The sequence below is a fragment of the Vitis vinifera genome, chromosome 8 (assembly GCF_030704535.1).
Source record: "Vitis vinifera cultivar Pinot Noir 40024 chromosome 8, ASM3070453v1".
Classification (NCBI taxonomy): domain Eukaryota; kingdom Viridiplantae; phylum Streptophyta; class Magnoliopsida; order Vitales; family Vitaceae; genus Vitis; species Vitis vinifera.
The window spans coordinates 15918164-15942080 of NC_081812.1; the positions used below are offsets into that span (position 1 = coordinate 15918164).

The window sequence follows — 23917 nt, forward strand, 5'->3', positions numbered from 1 at the left end:
AATGGGATCCTCATCTTATTAATACTAAATAATTAATAAATAAATTAACATTTAATACTATTAAATTATATTTAAAATTAAATTAAATTCAAATAAAAAAACAAACACCACCTTCATATTCACAACAGCATCCAAGAAGACATTCAGTAAATGAAGAAAATTCACCATCGTAAGTTCTTAAACCAAGACAACATGATAGCCAAACCTTCCCACCAAAATGACATTTTTTTTAAGATGTGGATGCTGGTCTTATCCTCCCCTGAAAACTCACCACCCATGTGGAAATTTCAAGCTTCATAGCCTCCTCCAAAACCTCTATCACTATGTCCCATCAAATTACAGACTCTGATTTATTGGCTTAGCATCTCACTTCTAAACCACACATATTATCACTCCAGTACTCAAATCATCATATCAACTATTTGAAGTTGACTTCCGTTTTTTTAACAAGTAAATCTTTTGTTTCCATTAATCTAGAAGGATTACTTGAAGTTCACCACTTGGATTCCTTTTTAACACTCAGCTCCTCTTATGGGTTATTCCCTGTAAGATCGAAGACCATATGTTCCCACATTCTATTTTGCAATGCCTTCAACTTGGATCAAAATATCCTTCACTTGTAAAGCATATTTTCCACCACCTATTTATGCTAAACCCCTTAGCTTGTAAAGCATGTCACAATTACGCATTATTAATCATGATTTTACTAATTGTACAACTATGAAAAACCAAATATTACAAAGCATTTCACATCATATTCCACGCCATTAGCAGTCGAATTAACCAACATATACCATGAGGCTATTCAAACATGCCCAGTCAGTTCATCTTACAAGAGAAACATACTCAGATCCCTGATGAAAGCCATTTTGTGATGGGAAGACGAATAAACATTAAATAGAAAAAATATATATAATTTCACTACAATAAATTATTTGTCAAGTAACATAGATCCACTATAAACGATATACATGAGACCCAGAGAATGATACCTCCTAGAACGACTGATAATGAAGGAAGAAGAAGAAATGAGGTACAAGAAGACAGGTCCAAAAGAATGCCTGATAATGAAGATGACCATTAACCACATTAACAAAATTGAGCAAGCCCTAAAACCAACTCCTGCTAGTGAGACTTCCATTTTTACAAAGGCTGCTTTGGAAAATGGTGATGTTTGTAAAGATTCTCCTCGTGCAATTGTACTCGTCTGTTTTGAAGTATTTATTCCTTCAGGCCTTGAAAGGTTGCTCTAGTTGTGATGCTTTAAAATATTTTCTCAAACACTTGATCTAGGATCGTGTCAATGAGAATTCACTTCCCCAAGATCACAAATAAGTCACAGGCTAATTTTGGGTCAGTTGACTTGGAAATAGAATGCTTTATGATTACCCATTGAATAAATCATAGCAGCATCCACGCAGAATGTGTGTGATAAACTCCTTTAAAAGATCCTGATTATATCTCAAGTAACCTCTTTAAGAGAAAGAACATCATCACGCGGATGGGCTTCTTCCACCTTAACTTCAACTTCATCTCCAATCTGTTTTCCCAGAGACACCCACGCAGAAGCCTGAAGTCCCACCTGCAAAATTTGAAGTACAGACTTGTCACTTCAATGGCTGCACAATAATCCAGCAATAACCTCAGCAATGACAGATAAAAAAGCTCCAAATTCAAAATAAAGGAAAGAGATAGAAGGATATATCAAATAAGAATACTAGGAATATAAGACTTGATACAGATTACCCATTACGTGTCCAACTAATAGGATAGAGCTTTTAAAAACATAACATGATATAATAAACTTTTAGATTTTATTATTTATTAATAAAGTTCCAATTCACTTTTATACATCCCATTTCCATTCATTATACCCTGTAAGCATTCTAGTCTGCATATTTTGCATTGTACGTAACTTAGGTGCATTAGAAGTTGCATAAATTATCCAAGTCATAGGTTCTTTGCAAGTAGATGACTTGTTTACAGTTAGTTCATGGACCTAGGCAACCCATTAGAGGTTATAGTGCACTATCTCCTAATTGGAGTAATGATTAGTCTTGGCCATCGGGATAGTTTTCCTATAGTGAATGCATCGGTTTATATGGTTACACATTAGATATGACGTATAGTGAGTCATAACATAAGACTATCAAGTAATCATGACTTCACTAAGCCGCTTCATTATGTAATCTCTCAATCTTGAAAAAATATTGAGCTTGTACTAAAGTTAGCAGTGACTTTGACCTACAGATGAGATTATAAGCTGATCATATATTCCTTATGAATTGGGTCACTGTTGATGGAAGTAGATAGTGAAAGGTATTCTTAATAGAGACACCATAATATCTTATGAAATTGAAATAAAGTGTCCATTGGGTGATTTTAAATGTATTCAAATAAACTATGGTCATAATAGTTCCTTAAATGAAATTTGACATAAGCTCTTGAAAAGTTAAGATATATTAGTTTAACACATAATAGGGGGATCTATAACTCAAGGATAGTAGAGGTAGTCTTGAAAGGCTGATAGTTTTCACCTTGTTAGACTACGAACGCCAATTCATGAGGAGATTGAACTCAATGGATGGTAAGTCATGGACCTAAGCACTTACTGTCTCGTTGTTATTTACATAGGGTACTAGAGTGCAATTGATTCTCCGTAGTGAGATATAGAATCAACTTTGGAATTGGATTTTGAGCGAGCCAGTATTGTCCAATGAGTCATAGTGGTCCCCACTTGAGCTCATATATCTTTGATGACATGGTGTATGAGGTTGGATGGACTCTAAGTTCACTTTTATACACAAGGGCATTTTAATAATTACGCAAGGTTGCATAGGGGTTAGTAAACAAAGTCTCTGGATTGGGCTAATTGATTGATTAAAAGGTCCTATAGGATTAAATAATCATTTAGGCCATTTTAGGCTAGATTAAGTAACTTAAGCCCTTGATGAGCTCAAATCACTTAAGTCCAATTAGGAAACCCTATAAATACTCCCTTAGGGGGTAGGATTTTAAGTTAGTCAACTTCCACTATTTAGAGAGAAGAGTGTCATAACCTCCATGCTCCCATACCTCCCTACCAGTTGTGTGCCAAGATTGAGTTAGACTTATTGGATGGAAGAACTTGGGTGTACATTTTCTATTACACTTTAATCTAGATCTGTATTGTTTAAAAATGTATGGTTTGCTTCCGTTGTTTAGGATCTACAGGCCTAGAAATTTTTGCATGCACCTAACCTGATTCTGTAATAAGGAATAGAGAGATCTGGGTTTCCCAACACTACCATCACATGCTAGAAAAATATTATAGGTCATATAGCATCATTGGAAAAAAATTCAAAGCAGCATCATTTTAGGAGTATAGAAATCACAGCCAACATCATTTGCAATGTAATCATCAAACCCTTACCTCCATCAGTAGCAAGGCTGCAATCCGATCTTTAATAAATCTAAGGACTAGGGCACGAAACTTTTTCTCTTTTGGTTGCCTTCTAATAAATTCTAATATCCAATACCGAAGACTGCTGCTACAGAGCCTCTTGGCTAATCTAGCATGCATATTCACACTTGCTGCCATCCCTTCCATCTGACCAGCAGAGAAAGGAGGAGAATCACCTCTAAGAAATGCTTTTACCTGCATAAACATATCAATATTAAAAAATGTTTAAGAACAATAGCAGATGATATTTTATCTTTTTTTTTTTTGTTCTTTCCATTGTTTTTTTTGGGAGGGTGGGGGGCGACAGCTAGATAGTATATTACGGCCCATGCTCATAATGACATGTCAAGCAATCAGTGATATAGCATGTTCAATTTATAAAAACCAGCTAAGGAACAAGGAAGGTGTATTGCTCCAATGGCAAACTAAAACCATGAGAAGTATATGTATGAAATATACATAATTTTCCAATCCACAGTGACCTACAAAAAGGGGAAAAAGATAAAGGAAAAAAGGTTTTCACTGACCCAATGCTACACTACACGAGTGACCAAGCTAAATTGCATGTGAATAATGTAACCGTTGCACGATATGAAAGACGACCTTTATTCCTTTTGCCCCAAGGAAAGCCCCATTATGCTTTGCCTGATTATGCGACTTGTCTGGTGGCAACAGGCACAGATACTAACCACACATAGTGGCATTGTTTGCAGCACAATTTTCATTTGCTTTGTTAATTTGGAAACCAGTTAATTGAATTGTGGATAGTGAAGTTCTCAGATAACATTCAAAAACACATTGATATGTAATCTATTACCCTATCATATCAGCATGGCCAGAAGAAACTCACCTGATAATGAGCAAGAAGATCCATATATCTACGGATGGGAGATGTAAACTGAACATAACCAGGCAGTCCTAAAACCCCATGGCGTATAGGCTTCCTAAAATCCATTTCAGCAGCACGCAATATTTTAACAAGAGCAGAGCTCCTAACAGGTCCTTCTGGAAGATGTGCAAATGCGGATGTGTCGACATTTGATTGGGGCTGTCCTCTGTAGGGTAAAGGAATGTTATTGCAAGAACCATAAGTGGCTACAGCTTCCCCACAGAGTATCATCATCTCAGTGACAAGTCGCATTGCAGGATCAGCCTGGTCTTCAACATAAAGATTTATTGATGGCTCTGGATCATCTGGATTAGCCACCTTGATACGTGTTTCTAATGTGGATGTGTCAATTGCACCCTAGGAATGTATAAATAGTTCATTTCACAAAGTGTTCGTGGCTAACAGATAAATCATGTCTTACAATATTAAACTTAACTAGAGATGAGAGATCTAACCTGACATGTATATACAGACACAAGCACACATAAGTGCGCACAATAAATAAAGAAAATTCAAAATTTACCGAATCTAATATCAACTCAATTAAGCATATTTGAGCAGCTAGTTAATATCACACCATGATGCCTGATACATGTCCATTTTGGTGGACTAATATCCTATATACCATGCATGCTAAACTGTTTCTAGCAAAAAAGTTGGTAAACTTGATGAGATTTTTGGACACATGGCAAGCCTATATATATCACCAACCTTTTAATGATATAAAGCAGCTTATATGGTACATGGTTAAGTTGGTTTTGCCATTATTTCATGATTTAGCACATTTCTAAGTAAAGCTTATCAATGTCATTCTAAGCCATAACAATGTTTGTTTCACTTTTTATTTTTTGTGAAGTTTTGGAATTTTTAGTAGTTGCGTATTTTTAGCCAAAATCATAACACAGCACCACTAGCTGATCTCATCAAGATCTACTGACATCATTTTTCAAATCATGAGAAAAGGATGTCCATAAAAGATTAATCACAGGTCCAGGAAGATATAAAACCATGGGCAATAAGGCAAAATTTGCTAACTAGACCTAAACACATTTGAAAATCTAAAATGTGTTACCATTTGATTAGGTTAAGCCAAACCTGATTTCGACGCCATCGCAACCGGAGAGCTGCAGCCTCAGATAGAATTTTCAGTTCAACCTCCTCTTCCAAGTTCAAATGAAGAAGTTCAGATGCACTCTCATATGTCAGCATATAGGTTGGTTTGATGATGGAGTTATCTACTGTGCATTCTGCAATGCTATATATAGTACCCATATAGGGTATAAAATTGTTGTTAAGAGAATATTCTGTTCATGAACCTTGTAACAAGCTCCAGTATATAAGTAAATCTATAGTCTGACTAGCATTAAAAGATAGGGTGCCTTTGTGCATACTAGAATGGTCTAATAAACAAATCATGACGAACCACAAGCGATGGCACTAGGAAGGAATATTGTATGTCCAAATTCAAAATGATGAAATGATGTTGCCCTATGCTTGTCACATTTATATACCATGTTGCACATGTCTGAAATAATAAAAAGAAACTCTAAGGGGTGTAGTTGGTGTTTGGATGTTGAAAATCATATTAGTCATTGAGTCCATTTTGTCCTAATTGGCATTCTAACCCCAAAATAAAAATGTATAGCTTCTTTAAATTTCTAAAATGACCTTGTATGAGCAAGTGCTAGTTTACAAAAAGATTCATCAAGTGCTATCAAAAACTAAAGTTGACTCATTTCAGAGTCTACATACAACACAAAAAGCCATTTCAATTTCTATGGATCTCATATGCCGCATAAATTACTCCGACAAGAAGATCTCTAGGTGAGAATCAGTTGCCCACAGATCAGAATTTCCTTCCCCAAATCCTAAAGTTCCATTAAGGAACTTAATTTTTAACGCAATGATCTTAAATCTCACAAAAAATACAAACAATAGATTTCCATGTTACCTGCCATCAGAATGCAGTACAACAGATACAGTAACAGCATTGCAAAGCTCTCCTTGTTTCAAGCTCATTCCCTCCATGGCAAGTTTCTCAGGGAACATAGGATAAGTGGCAGTAGGCAAGAAAATAGAAGTTCCTCTTTTCATTGCTTCCCTATACAGCATAAAACTATGTAAAAAATGCTGGAGATGGCAAACCCATTTTACTATATCTCACACAAAATTATGTACGTTGAAGGCTTCAAACATACTTTTTGATTAGCTCATTGTATTTTTGGAAGGATTCCTCATCCTTCTTTTGTATTTCTTTTTTTGATAACAAGGAACCTTCCATTGTCAAGTCCTAAGGACCTCCATGGGGACCCAAACCTTGGGGTGCTGATTGCGCCCACAACAACCAGCATCAGGTACTTCTTTTGTATTTCTTTATCCTTAATTTAATACATTTGTTACCTATGATTAAAAAAAAAAAAAATCTCCCATGGAATTTCAAAAATTACCTGTCTACTATGCTTCCAGGTTGAATGAGGCTAGTTGGATCTGCTACATGTATCCAAACTTTAATCCGCCCATCTAGCAACCTTGTTGCACTCAGGGCGTCATCAAGCTGTGCATATTCTTGATCAATTAGAAATTCAAGAGTGAACGCTCCCAAAGCAAATGAATAAAAACTACAAGGTCATTGAAGAATTTCAAGCAGCATGACTTTCCAAATAATTGCATATGAGTGTCAAAAGTCAAATTTACCTCATCAGCCTCATCAACATCTATGGCATAAACCTTCAAGTGAGTAAGATCCTTTCTGTCAACCTAGATACAAGGAAGGATGAAAATAATAGTTTTTATAGATATATCGGTAATTAGATTTCACAGGTTTATAAGGATATATCAACAGAAATTTTGACAAAAAATATTGATAAGACAAAAATTGATGAAGACTCATAATATTGGGAAAATTTCAAAGAAAATGATAGAAGAAACAATAATACACATATGAAAGTTGTTTTGTGGAAAAAAAATAATACATGTATAATTTTTGTGATATTCAAAAATAATGTATAGAACTTTAAAACATATTCTATTGAGGTCTATCTAATTTGGATGTATTAAAAAATATAAAGGAAATTATTATAATTGTATGATTTTTTAAAAATATTTATAATTTTATTTTCAAATTTATATTTTTTTTATTTAATTAATGTATGAAAGAAATAAAAAAAGACTTATTAAAAAAATTATGATCTTGGTTTTTATATTTCAATAACTAGTGAAAAAGAGATTTGAATATAAGATAATTAAAATTAAATTATTATTAAAATTTTATTTTAATATTTTTTATTTTGTAGGAATGTATTAAAGAGTATATTCAGTTCTAGAGAATCTTTTTTATTAGAGAATACAACTTTAGTATATATAAAATGTTAGCAAGTATGTTACCAAATGAAAAGCTAGCCCATCTGATATATGTTGTTTTTGTTAGCCTTGAGGTAAAGCACTCGAGTCCTAACAATGTTTTGGGAAATTTTTGAAGTTCGATCATCATTGACCAACCAAAAAATCGAAAATCAGGGAAAATTCCAAAATATCGGGAAGATGAATAAAAATCAACAAAATAGATATTTCCATTTGAAATATCTATCAGTCCCCAACAAGTAATAACAATAAACACATAGCAATAACAGTTCCAAAAGAAGTAATAAAAATTATCACAAATATCAAGTGTGTAAATTTTCATTTCCATTCTTTAGGAGGAAAAGGGATCGTGGCTAGAAGGAGAGCAAATATCCTAAGTCCAAGCCCCCTACATAGGTCATGTGAGCAAACATATCCCTCTACATTAAAACAATAATCTGTAATAAACAGATCATTTCCCACATGAATTATATCCATTGAACCCGTGTTTGATTTCTACTGATACTAACATGCCGAACACTGAAAACAATCAGAAAATGAAGCTGAGTTTTAGTGCATGTGGATATGTTTATACAGACTCTTGCTTTTGGTTTGAGAAAGAAAAATCTGAAAGGAAATTGGAGAAGTATCCCAGTGAAAATAGAAAATCAACTGGATGAAGAACTATTTCCAAACAAAAAAGGAAGCCAAAACCTAATAAAAAACCAGCATCACCTGTGTCCTAGACTCCTAGTTGAAATCAGCATCCTTAGATATCTCTATGAGGGAATATGCTGAAATATATATATATATATATTCCATTTTTCCTCTTGTTCTTCAAGAAAATATAGGTCTAAAATTTTTTCATGAATTATTACTAAAAAACTAAATAACAACATAAAAATAACTTAATGTGGATAAAAAATTAATCTAAAATAAATCCACAAAATTCCAAAATCAAAACCAAAATTCTACCATGTGCAACCAATATTTTTATCTCATGATTCATCTAATTCTCAGCAAAATTCAATTTCATGAATTTTTGTAGATTCCTCATTAAAACTGAAAATAAGCAACACTAAAAATCATAAAACTTAGATTATAAATAAATTTACAAGTAGTTTTCAAAATTCAACCTCTTACCCTACAACAAACCAAAATAAACTAATAGTCATCAATTCCAATGGAATTTTTTTGAATTAGCAAAAAATAATTTACACTCTTCTAAACATCCACTAGAATCAGTAATTTTAATTAATTTTAAAAAATAAAAAGTTAAAATTTGATACTCTTTCCCTAATAAAAATCTGAAAATAAATTAATTAATTCAACAATATAACACATATTTCAATCATAAATCCATAACTCTGAAAAAACATCACATAAAAACAAGCATTACTTAGAAAATTTCAAACATTTTCTTAACAACCAAGCATAATTAAAAATCCTAATTATTATTCAAATATCAATTCCTACTAATTACATAATTAATCATTATAAGTTTTTTATTATGGTAATAAATTCTTATATATTTTGAGATATTTAGAACTACATTAAATTATTATTTTTTAAAAATTATTGTTTTCAAGTTAAAATAAGAAATAACAATTAATTTTATAGATGTTTTTAATTTGTAAAAATAAATAGATTTTAACACTTAAAAATACTCAGACGTTAATAAAGAGTTAAAAACAAACAATTTAACACTTAACAGCATTTAGATTCTAATAAAAAACAAACAACCTAAACGCTCACCTAACACTTAATGACATTCAACTTTATTCAGATTTTCTACCACAAAGAAAAAGACAAACACTGCCTACATATACAACACACACAGCAATATAAAAATACTAAGTTGAAATCTAAGTAAGAAGCTTATGATTATTATTTTCCTTTTTCAGTGTGTTGGGGTAGGGGCACCCCAAGCATCAGAACTTCTTCCAGATTATTTTGTATAAAATATCTTTTATGATAAGTAATCAACCAAAACTTCCATCTTTTAATGCCTTGCAAAAAAAATCAAGACTTTTCACTAAGAAAAGTAGGCTTACCTCATCTGGGTCAAAGGGCTCAGACAGAAGATTTTCAGCAGCTGATATAACCTCATCTGGATAATCAACCCGGATGTTGAACTTTAACAGATCGAGATTGACATGTACAGGAAAATACCCAACATCTATGAGGAGATTTAATGCTGAAGATGCTGTTTTGACCAGTCCCATTGCCCTAAGAATCTGATAAGAAGAAAATATATATTATATAGAAAGTAACAAACTGATTAAGCAGTTGGACACACACACAAGGATCATGCAACTATCATCATAAGGTCATTTCTCCACCCCACCCAAAACCCCAAAAAGGAAAAGAAAGCCTTCTAGATCAATTTGTCAAAAACTGATTTCTAACAGCCCCCAGTTTAGGTTAGAATTATATCCAACACCAAAAAAAACGTTAGTCAAGTTGGATTCGACAACTTACCATCCCAGCTGTTTTCTTTTGGTCATCATTTGTGCATGCATCAATGGCATAAGCTTCAAGTGACTCAATTTTATGCTGGATTTTCTCTTCTGCCTTCCAGGAAGACTTGGGGGGTTTAGCATGTGAAGGCATCAACTTTGCAGATTTCAGTAACTGTACAAACTCCTGAAGTTCCCTTTCTGCAGCCTCCTTTGCAAGCTTCCTGCGTAGAAGTTCTTCTACCTAAGTTTTCCAAGCAAATGGAATTCCAACTTAAATATCATTAAAAGAAAGAAATGAAGTTTACCAAACAAAATTGCATAAACAGTATCATCTCATACCTAAAGAAATAAAAACAGGATATACTTTAAAGAATCACTAATGTTTTTCTATAAGCAATAAAGCAGCATTAACTTGATATAAAAAACAGTATAGACATTAAAGAATCACTAATGTTTTTCTTTAGCAGTAAATGATCATTAACTTGATACAGAAACAAAAACAAAAACAAGACAAGTGGCATATTTAAAGCATCACAAGCTTTTTTCTGATAAACAATAAAGTATCACTAAGAAGATCCCACCACATACTGAGCAAGTTAGTCAGAACTCAGAATTGAATAACTAATACTTTATTTTCTGCGAAAAATAAGTGAGTGTTTTAAAAATCTCAACCTGATAAGTATATTCTTAATTATGTTTAAACCTTACTTTGAATGGTTTTTAACATTTCAGATATTTTTCAAAACCTGAACCAATTCTAACACAGCCAAACCCTCACCCATCTATAGAAACATGGCCTGATCTTTTCAAACTAAAACAATCTTGATGGAAGAAGTGTTCCAAATCTGCCAGCAAAATAATAACACACAGCTAAAATCCAGTATGGTCAACCCAGTGGTATAAGGAATTGAAATTTTTTTACTTTAAACCCCAACTTAACAAGGCCCAACATTTTTCTTTTGACTGCTCTGAATGACCACCATAAGACAGCCTCAATTCTTCATTATACGAAGCATGATTATATATTATTCTTTATGGACTAGGCAGCCTCAAGGGCACGCTTAAGATTCCAGCTTCCCCTTATTTTATTGATCATATACACTGGAAGCTATTATAAAAATCATCTGTTAAAATAAAAGATCTTAGCCAGGGAAGTCTTTGGCATCTTTGGAACAACAACCATTCTTCGTAGAAAAACAAAGTTGTTCAACTAACCTACCTTCTGAATTACCATCATACCATTACAATCCACATATTCTAAAAATTCCTGTATATCTTAATGCTATAAACACCATCTAAATAGAACACCAAATCACCTAGCATATGAAACAAGACCATACTCCTTCTCAGGGAAAATCTGAGCATCTAGACTAACAGATTCACAGTATTAGTCCATTGCTCCAACGAACTCAAGATAATGGTGAAGAAACCAAATAATCTACTTTCTTGCTCAACAAAGTCAGCACCATAGATATTCATATCATTAGTTATATGTTTCTACCACAAACCTGCACAGTAGATCGAGGCCCATAAACAGAACGGCAACCTTTCGTCTCCAACACTGTGAAGTAAATTTCATCTTTTGAGAGCAAGAGATGGGCACAATAGCTCTCAAGAGGTTCCGCACAACCAAAAATCATCTGCAGAATTAGCTAAGCTTGTTATAGAATCAATGAGGCAAAAAGCATGACACTTGGAGAGAATAGTACCTCTGCTAATTCTTCTGCAGTTACTGACTTGTTCGTTTCGAGAAGCTCGTTCCAAGCAAACTCAAGCAGTGTTGGGTCCTACACCAAATTCAAAAATCACTGACTTTGAGAAACTACCAAACATAAAAACCAAACACTTGTCACTATACATTATTCAAGTAAGAAGAACTAACCAAGTTATCTTGAGCTTTCTGTATAAAGTTGGAAATCTCTGTCTGGTCAAAATTATCAATACCCGGAACAATATAAGTAACTTGTTGTGGTTTAATGGAGGATGTGACTCCATTCTGAATCAGGAAAACCAAGAGAACAGTCAAGAGCAGACAAAACTTGCAAAATCTTAACCCCTCTTTGTTCATAAGAAATAAATTTATCAAACCATAAAATAAGGGAAAATACAAGGACGAGATGTCCTGCAAACCTAAAAAGCAAGAACACAAATTCTTAAGCATTGCAGGAATAAAAAATGCGAGTTCCAACACCTAGTGACCTATTCAACATGCCACATTAGTTGTTTCTACTAGAACCTGATCGAACACCATCCAGTTCTTTTTGCCATCAGCTTTCTGAGCGACTGCCAGCAATACCCTTTCAGAATCTTTCCTGAACTCCAGAAGCAAACCTTTTTGTAGTACTTGATTTTTCAGCTTATCTTCAAGAAGCTGTCCACTGCTAGTTAATCCCATTCTGAAAAGTAAAATTAGTTACATTAAAAACTAAACCCAAAAATTGACAAAATAATTCTTAGAATTATGATCTTCTGGTGAATGCTTAGACATCAAACTTGGAAAATTAGTTTGATATGTAGGATCCTATCCCCAATTAGAGTCCATCTACTCCCCCCATCCTCTCTCTGTTTGACCATGTTTTAATGGTTTTTTGGGAAATTAGCTACAATGGCAAATCAGTGATAGGAGGAGGTTTTCAAACAAGTATTGGTATCAGCAACTATATCAGTATGCCTGTGTATGATCTGGTCAGCAATACACAATGGTATCAGCTAACATACTATGAAACTCAATGCCTAAAAAAATAAAAAACAAATAAACATTTAAACATGAATTGAAATAATCAAGTTGCAAAATGTACTGTTTACATTTTCTCCATAAAGTCCTACTACAAATCTCTGTGCAAAAAAGTTGCTTTGTGTTTTCCAGCAAAAGAATTTTGGGCTCCTGAGCTGTCCTCCAGGTTAATTTGTTAGTTTTGGAGGTGATATGGGAGAAAGTTCTCATGATTGATCATCTAATTACAAAAGCTTGGACTAGTGTAAATGGGTGTTTTCATTGTAAGCAAGCAAGAAGATATGGGCCAAACATATTCTCAAACAAATTGTGAGGAGGCATCCAATATATGGTTTTTAGCAGTTTCTTTTCTTGGGATAGCTTGGGATCTTCCTAAAGAGGTTAGAGACATTTAGTTTAGATGGCAAGAGAGTTTTGTGGGTTAAATGAGAAAGGTAGTTTGGAAGATGACCCTCTTATGCTTGTTTAAGACTATTTGCAAGGAGAGAGGTAAAAAGTTCTTTTAGGGGTCAGACTGTACGATATTGGCAGTGAAAGATCTATTCTTGGGGGATCCTAATCACTCCTTGCTGGATTTTGTTGAGAGTCTGTGTATCAGGTAGGCAAGGGTGGGATTGTTTAGCTCTTTCTTGTTTTCCTGTTGGCCTTGATGTGCCTTATATACTTCCTGTGCACTAGGGTTGTGGCCCATTTTTGTTAGAAACTTCTATTCTATGTATCAAAAATATATATATGTGCAATATGATGAAAAATCCACAGGTATGATACTTCTGGTTCCATTGGCTCAAGTGGTAAAGGGTTGTAGGGTTTGTGGGAGGTTCTAGGTTCAAATCCCAATGGGGACAAAAATGTACCTATAAAAAAAGGCCTTTTGGTTCCATGAAATTCAAATAAGATTCAGATATTATATATCTGATAGTATGCCAAAAGCATCCACCACCAGTATAAGAAATCACAAATTTGCTTTCTCCTTCACTATTAATTGATAGTATGTTCATTAAAATCAACTTGCATATATATTTCAAGAGAATAATAGCAAGAAAATAATTAATGTTTTCATAAAGAGATTAGAATCAAATAATTATTGGATTCAGAAAATCAATCATATCTCCATGTGCTACTTTGTCAAAACTTTTCATGGATTTATGTATCAACTAATGGTAGGGCTATTATAGTCAATATATGTGTAGGGGTATCATATTTATGCCAATTGATGCATCATGCTTACCAATGTATATCAGTAGTACATCACTGACTGATAACTGAACCATGGTGGTTTCTCTTGATAACAGAAAAAGAGGAATTCTCCCTCAAACTTGGGCTTATTGAGCTGTGGAAAATAGAGAAGAAGAATAAGGTTTATCCACTCATTCCATCTCACTACTTTTAAAGGAATTTAGTACTTCAGGTCACTCTATCTCACTACTTTTAAAGGAATTTAGTACTTCACGTGGAAGGCATTTTATTTACACATTTGTGAAAGTTATGCTATTGGGAGCAAATTGTACTTGGGCTCTTCTAATAGTATTAGAACCTCAAGGAAGGTGAAAATATAAAGGAGTATCACAGCTATCTTGTGTTGACTAATGGACTTTGTTGATGTCTCTTAAATTTTCACCTTCCAAAGAAAAATTTTCTGCATAAACTGGTAAGTGTTATGGTAGCTTTTCTCATGGTTTAGCTGTGGGGCATTTATGTTGTTTATTTCTTTTAAGTTTTATTGTTCTCATGACAGATTCATGTTGTTTATTTCCTTTCACTGAGTTCTATCCTTCTTGGAGATTTGTGTTGTTTATTTCTCAGTTTTATCCATGTCCCAAGTTATTCAAGACCTTTACTTTTCTGAGATTATCAATTGGATTGCTGCATACATGATACATGATGGTATAGGATGTAGGCAAATGCACAGACACGAAGATGCCAAGGCAAAACAAAGGCCCAAATGATAAAAATTTCAGTTTCTTTCTTCTTTTTTTTAGATTTTTCTAATAGCAATAGTGTATTTTTTTCTGAGTGTTGCGTCTTCTTCTTTCTTTAGTGTCTCTTGTACGACTTGTCTACGTAGGATGGTGCGCCCCTTTTGTTAGGCGGTTTATATATACGAATTTCTGTTTGCCAATCAAAGAAAATAGTATACACTAATTTCTACGAAAGAAGCATTAAAGATGACAAAACCTACTTGGTGGAAGCATAAATTCTCTTTCGTTTGCGTGAGGCGTGGAGCTCCTCCATAACGCTTTCGACGAGACTGTAAACGGAACAGCTTTGGACACCGCCATGACTGAGAAAAACTCGATCGGTGCGACATATCGGAAAATGAAGCCCTAAATTGGGGTAACTCTTACACTGAAAGGCCCCGAAATGGTGTAGACGACATCGGAAGGGATAGAGAGGAGGGGACGAAGTAGAGCGAAAGATGGAGCAGGTATTTACGGCTCGAACCGCCATCGCCATCTACAAGAGGACGTGAAGGAAAGTTGCAGACCTCATGCAGTGAGAAGAAACCCTAAAATGATGTTGATTGAGAGTGAAGAGTATGGAAGATAGGAGAAAACTGATATGATGATTTGAGGCAGTGCGGGAGGAAGATTGTGGCACTGTGGCTCAGAGTTACCCAAAATGCCTCCATCGGTGTGACGTGGATTCCCAGCCCAGCAAATCAAAAAAAAATTCGGATGAGGCGCCCCGCCCCGCATTTACTGAAATATTTGTGTTTATATTTGATCGAACTTCCGAAGGTAAGGAAAAAAATTAAAACTGCCATCTTCTTTTTGGTGTGATTTAAAAAAATAAATAAAAATGTTTTAAAAAATCAAAAAATTACTTTTAAAAATGTATGGTATTATTCTATAGTTGTTTTTTGAAAATATTTTATTAATAAGGTGGGTATTCTTTCTAATGAGGATGAACTATATTTTCTTTGTACCAATAATAAATTAATTATTCAATTGCTAAAATTTTACAAATTACAAAATCTCTCTCGCCCTTTTTAAAAATAAAAGAACCTTGATTTTAAAATTAGAAACAATATGTTTCTTTTAAACATGCTTTAATATTTTGTACCAAATAAAATGCTGCCCAATAACACTGCTAGACCCACCACCCAATCCCAGTTTTCACACGAGCCTCATAGACCAATAGGTTCACAAACAGGGTCAGTTTAAAGTAGGATGATTGAAAGTAGTTTTCTCATGAATGTTCATCTGTGTTTTAAGGCACAAATATATTCTCAAATTCCCAAATAGACCCAGAAAAATGTCTATTAAGTAGATCCCAAAGTGGAGATGCATATCAAATAAATATTGTTTCCATGGTCAATTTACAGAATATTTTTTCACAAACCGTGTAGATTGAAAGGCAACAATATAACAACATTGTAAAATGTTCCACACTGATGAAGCCGTATGATCCTAGCAGTCCATACCATCTTCCATCTGTCTCTCGTCCAAATCAATTACAGAGCTGAGAACATAGCCCCTGGATCTGGGAACTGGTTGGATCTGCCAATAGATATATACTGGACTTACCATTGCTCGAGCATGTCAGGTTGAGTTGGTTGCCTATCTGGTTGGACTGCAACAGGGCAATCAGTTCATGCACATTAAATTCATGGATGTAACACCATATATAATACATGTCAAAGATGCATTGGTTAAAAGCCTAAAAACATGTTCAATAAATGAATAAATCTTGATTATTGGTAATGTCGATCCATTCAACAATGAATTGAACTCATGGAACTTTTCCTATCTGATTAAAGTCCAAAAAGAGCCTCAGCTAAACACATGCTTCTACTCCCTTGATTATGCGATGCCCTGTCTTCTAGCCGGCAAGTATTGCATATTTTTTCTTTAGCTAATATAGTGCAGGATGGTTTGGATGGTCAAACCATTCAATCATAAGCAAATTTCTTACTTGGTCAACAGGCTATCCAGGTTTAAAAATATCGGTTTAGCTTTGAAAGGAGGGGACTAACATCTTGACATGTACATGAAGGAAAAAAGGAAGTGTCAGCATTAGTTACCAGACAGTATGCAGGCTCTGTCTTGCAGCTCCATTTTGAAGTAGGGACGCAGGACAAATAATGGCACCAAGAACAGCGATCATTTGCATCAACCCCTCGCAGGAGCATAACCAGACCTAGGGTAAGCCTGTAAAATTAGATTAGCTCAAATCAAACAGCATCCACATTCAATTGTGCTAAATACATGATTGAAGCTCATGATTTAAAGGAAAAACAAAGAAAAATGATAATCCAGATGCAAATTTGCTGATCATGATCCTACATTTTACATGCTATAGATATCCAGTATTTATCTCTTGGTGCAATGGCGAAGCTTCAAAAGCATCTATATTACTTCATCAGTGGGATTTGATCATATTCTCTGCATTTGAGTGACATATTTGGTCAAAACAACCTCAGTCCATTCAGGAAGCCATTGTACACAAATAGGAACCAACTCTCTACCAGTGTTTCCAGGCAGAATAAAAAAAGGAGAGTCTATTGTTCCACCATTTGAACGTAAACATGATTTGAGCAAGACTTGGACAGGAAAGCAGCAGAGATCAAAGCTTCAAAAGAGTCGCAGATCTTGCCAAATGGAGAAAACAGGAAACCATCTAGAGGTAAAAGTGGCTACTGGAGGATCTTAGTTACCATGATCAAGTAAACAAGGGCATGGGCATTTCATTTGTATGAGCTTGTGGAATTGTGTGAAGAAAATTACTTTTGGTTTCTCGTGCCACTTTTAGTCAGTTTTCAGTCATCAATTTCAGTACTGTTTTAAATTTGGTTTTTTTCTGAAGTGGTATCTATTATCTAATCAGAGAAAGGGGGTCAGATTGCACAAAAACAGATTTCAGAGGCTCACCCAATGATTAGAAGGATCACAGAAGCCACCCATAGTATGCATTGATATGTCTTGAATTTAGGTTTGGGTGAAGTTGAATGCTCGGGAGAAGCATATATTTGGCTAACCCAACCAAACTGGGGCCGGATTAGAAACACAAATCCAAGAAGAAAACCTGACAGAAATCCTCCAATATGAGCAAAGTTGTCCACATGTGGAAGGATTCCCACTGCTAAGTTGATTGCAATGATGATCACGAGGGTCAAGAATGCTGCCAGCTGAACACACTCAATAAATTGTAAGATAAACGGGTTCAAAAATAAAACTAGCTAGAGATTCACGATTAAGTCATCTGAGAACCACTCATAAGTACCTTATTAGCATATATTGACCAATTAGTAATGAGCTCAGAAAGCATGCCTCCAAGTAATCCAAAGAGTGCACCGGAGGCACCAACAGAGATGTTCTCCTGGATGAAAAGGCCTGACAACAGACTACCACCAAATCCAGAGATGACATAGAGCAATCCAACCTTTACTGTAAGACAACCACACAAAAATTGGGAAGGGATTATAAGCTAAAACAACTCAAATATCAGCAGAAACAAATAATGAAGCCTTTGTATGTGCAAACAGATTTCCAACCAAAATAAATAATAGTTCTTAAATATCATCCTGGACCCATCAAGCATGACATAAAGGAAACTTAGGGCAACTGCAATGAATCCAACTGTTTCAAATGATTTCAAGATTTTTCAGTCTGTGACCTTGAAACTCGTATTGGAATTGAACAAGATCTGAAAATTTGATACAAGCATCAATTCAATACGACAAAGAAGAACCGTAGAAAAACTTAAAACACCCCCAATGAGGGGAATCAAAATGAAACCATCTGAACTCCAATTAAGCCCATGAAGTATTTAGCTCTCAAGAAAAGAAAAGAATACAGGTTTGATTTTACAAAAAAAACAAAAAACAGAAAGAAGTAAAAGAATTAAGGCATATTGATAATGAGATTTTGTTCATCCTCCACCATACACTTTCATAAAGCCACATCAATTCCAGAGGATAGCTCCCATTACTTCTGCAGCATCATGATGCCGGTCCAGTTATTGCATTTTTTTTTTTCTAATGTTCTTGCATTATGCCAGGGGTCTTTGGGAGGTAATCACTAAAAATGTTTGGATGCACATTTCAATCTTTTGAACATGAGATCCATAGCCTCCATTAAGAACATTCGATGCTAATGCTTAAAATCAGGAGTAGATTTTCAGAATGTGTTGAGATCAATACTCAAATTGATGATAGTATGAGTTTTGAATACATACCAAAACCAAATTCTTGCTCAAGCCGAATCCCAATAACCAAAAGACTCAACATATTGGCCAGTAAATGGAAAACTCCACCATGTAACCAAATGCAAGTGATAAGGCGCCATCCCTGGTGTCTGTCAACCACTCTACTTACGTCTAGGGCGCCCATCTTCTGTAGCCTAAAGAAATCGCATTTTCTCAGATAAATACAACCAGTCCGTATCAATATTCACTGTCTATGGAAAAGGAAAATCGCAGGTCACAGGCTCACAGCTTAATTGATTAAGTGACACAGAATTTCAAATTAATCCTAATTTTAGTGTCAAAGACTCCATCAGCTAAATCCCATTTAATTAGGATTGCCCATCAAAAATTAAAAGGTGTGAATATCTCGTTCGAGTTTCTGCCCCTTTCATTTCCCTAATTTTTCCCAGAAACCAAACAGAGGGTAATAATTAAAAGAGCCCAGAAGACCATACTGAAGCATTTAGAGAAGGAAAAAAATAAAATCAGATTAAATCTAAACAAGTCAACAAAACTCACGTCGATGATGAAGGCCCAAGAAGAGGGTTCTCCTTAAACGGTTGAAAGGAGAACCTGCCCAAGAAATCGGCAATGCAGGAAATGGAGTTCTTGGGACAATTGTTGACGTACATGGTGATTCCAAACATAATAATATTGGCCACAACAAATGAAGGTATCAACCATGGAACCCATTTCTTGAAATGCTTGATTTCTCTGTAGACCACCGGCACCGGCCCTGGACTCGGAGATGGCAATAGTGGAGGTGTGTCAACTTCAACCGGGTGGATCACATTACTGCCCCGCTTTGAAAGAACCCGAATTTCAATGCTTGATGAAGGATCTCTCGCCATTGCAAACAACTTGCAGAAGTTGGGATTAATGGGATTCAAGGTTTATACAAATCATAGGTATCAGACAAAGTCAAAACATTTTACCAGCTCAGTAGGCGGATGACGGCTGCCTATCGCCAGACGTTACTTTTCCTTGTTTTTTGCCTTGGTTTTTTTCATGTGGGCCAAATGATGACGGCGGGACGGTCAGTTTGGTGGCCCTCCGTCGCTGAATACGGTTAAGGTTAGGTTAAGCTGACAAGCTCTTCCATGTCTTAATTGTGAAATTTTTATTAACAGTTTAAAATACTCCAAGTATGGATTAGTTGATCTGATCAATCCAATTCATTCACATATTAGAAAAATGTAAAAGAAAAAAACATAAGGGTTGAATTTTTCATAGCCATGGCCCTATTTCTTAGATTTCACGACGCAAATCCTATAGACTTTGGCCACCTGCCCACATGGGAAAATTATAATAAGGAGAATCTCAATTCAAAGGCACATGCCCAGCAGATTAAGTCAAAGTTCGCACGCTCATTACTCATGGGTTCAATCAGGATTGGCCATGCCTTCAGTGGAGCAAGGGAAAAGGGTAGAATTTAAGTCACATTTATCTTACCCGACCAACAAAAAAATGCTTCCGGAGTGACGAGGAAGAGGGGCACACCCGCAGCCTCGGCTTGTGGCCCTTTTAGTGGTAAGTAATAATTGTTGCTTGTTAGGGAATGAAACCCAGACTCCAGAGTAGAGCGACAGGCAAACCACATCGTTGACTTCGGCATGCTCAATGGCCCACCATGCTAGTATGCTACAAAAGAGAAAGACAGTTGTTAAACGCCCTATCTAAAAAATTTATGGACCATTTTTTAAAATTTGAAAAACTACTTGTAAGGTGAAACATCGCTTATAATGATTTCCAAACAAATTTTTGATAGATAATTCTTCCACAAGCATTTACAAATAAATCATTTTTATTATAAATACTTCAAGTAAAATTTTTATTAACGTACTCTTAATAAAATCATTAATCTCATTAAATAATAAATTAATAAATTATTAATTAAAATATTAATTTTAATTAATTTTAGGAGTTGTTTGATTGCTCAAATATAACATATGATAGGATAACATATCTCATATTTGTAGGATAATGTCATTGGATAAGTGAAGCTCGTATATTCAATAACATAATATAATTTTTTTTATTTATAAATTTAAAATATTTCAATAATAAATATGTTAATAAATCAAAATATATATTTATTAAATTTTGAATTATTGAACAATTTCTAAATCATAGTAAACATAAGATAAGTTTTATATCTTTTAATAGCAAATATTGTAATACAATGTATTTTTTATTTTAAATAGGTACAAAAAAAATAATATGTATTTCATTTTTTTTATTTTACAAATTAAATAAAAATATGACATAAACATGTCCCATTATAACATATTTTATTATATATAATATCTTAAGATATTATATTTATTGAATATGATATCCAATAATATCATTTATTATTAGAAATTATATTATCGAATATTAATAAGAAATGATATCCTTGAATATTAATACTATGATATCATAAAATACAGATATCGGATTTTGATCTCAACCACCAAGGATAGCCGAAGAGTATTATTTTATAAAAGTTTTATTATACCCATACACCAATAATTATTCATCTTAAAAGTTGTTAATATTGCACCTTTTAAACACCATTAGTATGATATTCTACCTAAGGATGCCTCGAGGATTTATAACGGTTCCAATAAATTTGTTTCAAAGTTAAAATATTTAATAAATTTAAAAATCAAAAGACATAATTTTTTTTTTCAAATCTAAAACTTGTAATAAATAAAAATTTAAAAAATAAATTTAAAATTATTTAAATTATAAATTTTAAGTATTATATGTATATATATAACTCCTATAATGACTTGCGAAACCACTCATATAAATCAAGTTTCATGATACTATGAATCAAATAGAATCTCATAGTTAGTAATTCTTTTTTATTATTCATAAGTGTAAAGACTCCTCTCCCTGATGACACGTGGCGCGCCTTGCTATCCAGAGCGACTCCATCCGGACTCCCCAAAGAGGGACACGTGGCGCGCTCCCCTATCCGGACTTCCTCAGGGAGAAGCACACGACCCTCACAAACATCACATCCGGACGATAGCATATCCTATCCGAATATGTTGTCTGGATCGTTGACTAAAGTGAGCAAGTCTTACTACGTCGTTCCGACAGCCTGCCACAACCCACATTCTGCCACCTACAAAGCGAAAGGACAGAAATAATGACAAGTCACCTCCCACGATCTTTGACAGCCGCCCGTAGGGTGATGATGGCCCTGCCACCACCTAGAGGCATTATGACGAGCCAAAAAGTCTCCCTACCATTAAAGAGGAAGGCAGAGTTTCTAATAGTATATATAAGGACCTTCACACAATGAGGAAGGTAAGCTTGCTATACCTAGAAAAAGGCCAACTGCTTAATCTCTTTAACCATGGCTAACAAAACCATCGGAGGGTGTGTCCGGACACCTTGTCCGGACATCTTTTACAGGGACAACTAAACCAGAACTCAATCTTGATTGAAAACGTGCGTCCACTTGGCAGCTATGTGGATCATCAGGACGCAAGGCCTCAACAATAAGGACTTGCAATTTTGAAGTGTGTGCATATATAATGTGAATATGACATGTCACACATGAAGTTTCTAACATTGTACAACATGTAGTATAGTTTATTTTAGCTATATAAACAATACAGACAATAGTTGTATGCGATGAAGCTACATGTGATATATTTCTTTTAACTATATAAACAACACAAACAATATCAACGTGGGATGAAGTGAGTGGTTCCCATCCATCCTCACCGCTCGACGCATTCACACCTCCTCACTATATGACACATGCACACCCATCACACCGCCACAATTGTTTACCTTTTGTTTTTTGAAATTTTCCACATTTACAAACATTTTTTCAAACCCAAATCACTTCTCGTAGTTTAATAAGATGATTAAAGTGTAGGCATACCAAATACTTTGTAAAACATGTATAAAAACCCTTCAAAAATAATTCAAAATTTACGTATTATGGATTTAAAAATATTATATAAGATGATCAAAGTATCTATATTATTAAAAAGTACAACCTTGATGATAAAAAATAGTAGTTTTAACCCAAAAATATTTGTCATTTTAGTTATTTTTAGATACTCGTATAAATATATGTATCAAAACATGTTTTTTTTTCAATTGCTTTTATGGCTTTTTCTATTTGAGAAAAATATATATATATATAATTTATAAAAATAAATATGAAGGGAAAGGGAAAAATAAAAAAAGTGACAATCGTATTATCCACAAACTCCCTATTCACCGAACCCGTTGCATTTTGAGTAATTCGAAGGATTAAAATTGGAAATATTATTTTGGAATGGAAAAAAATGTTTTTAATTGAACTTTTGGAGAATTAAAGTCACAAGTGACTTTTTTAAATATTGTCAAATGGACTTTTAATTGAAATGAAAGTTTGAGAAACCCTTGAAATGTAAATAATGTTTTTTTTTCGAAGTTTTCTTAATAAAAATGTTTTATTTTAAAAGTTTTTTATAAGGTTGAAATTGTTTGTTGTTTATAAGGTTAAGTACTTATGTACAATATGAGATATCACAAATATCCTCTATAGAAACACAATATCCTTGTTGTGTCTCATAGGATTGTGAGGTCAAATAGATAAATATTCCTTACAAGACAAAACAAGCCTATTTTGATATTATTTGTAATGATTTGTATTCAATCGTGTAGGTATTACCTACTTTTAGACCAAATGAACAAATGAAAATTGAGCTTTTAGAGAAAGAAAATCAAAAAACCTTTTAAAAGCTATCATAAAATAGGTTTAGATTGATAGTTATCTAATGTTGATGTTCTATATTTTGTTCTAATTTTCAAGAAACTATCCAATGAAAAAATGTTAGAAAAATTATTTTATATGTTTGATTTTATTA

At 34.1% G+C, this 23917-nt stretch overlaps 2 protein-coding genes across 4 annotated transcripts; both read right to left on the reverse strand.

Moving 5' to 3' along the window:
- Window positions 1-855: 855 nt before the first annotated feature.
- On the reverse strand, window positions 856-15952 carry LOC100240818 (ribonuclease II, chloroplastic/mitochondrial). 3 transcript variants are annotated; one of them, XR_009466423.1, is made up of 15 exons: window positions 15046-15952; window positions 12369-12528; window positions 12015-12128; window positions 11842-11919; window positions 11641-11772; window positions 10152-10373; window positions 9725-9907; window positions 7026-7088; window positions 6779-6885; window positions 6283-6432; window positions 5427-5586; window positions 4293-4688; window positions 3413-3637; window positions 1062-1582; window positions 856-1004 (listed from the first exon to the last, which is right to left on the reverse strand). XR_009466423.1 is itself a non-coding variant. In XM_010655977.3 (15 exons), the coding sequence occupies exons 3-15, from the start codon at window positions 12525-12527 to the stop codon at window positions 1463-1465; spliced, it is 2109 nt and encodes a 702-aa protein (XP_010654279.1). In that variant the 5' UTR covers window position 12528; window positions 14095-14196; window positions 15046-15952; the 3' UTR covers window positions 856-1462. The 3 variants fall into 3 exon arrangements, 2 of the variants coding, with proteins under 2 accessions (XP_010654279.1, XP_002266667.2); XM_010655977.3 differs by adding an exon at window positions 14095-14196 and having other exon boundaries at window positions 856-1582; XM_002266631.4 differs by having other exon boundaries at window positions 856-1582.
- A 170-nt stretch (window positions 15953-16122) lies between these two features.
- LOC100257915 (RHOMBOID-like protein 1) lies at window positions 16123-20541 on the reverse strand. Its single transcript, XM_002270606.5, has 6 exons — window positions 19572-20541; window positions 19044-19207; window positions 18090-18253; window positions 17738-17994; window positions 16891-17017; window positions 16123-16439 (listed from the first exon to the last, which is right to left on the reverse strand). The coding sequence occupies exons 1-6, from the start codon at window positions 19901-19903 to the stop codon at window positions 16317-16319; spliced, it is 1167 nt and encodes a 388-aa protein (XP_002270642.1). The 5' UTR covers window positions 19904-20541; the 3' UTR covers window positions 16123-16316.
- Window positions 20542-23917: the final 3376 nt, after the last annotated feature.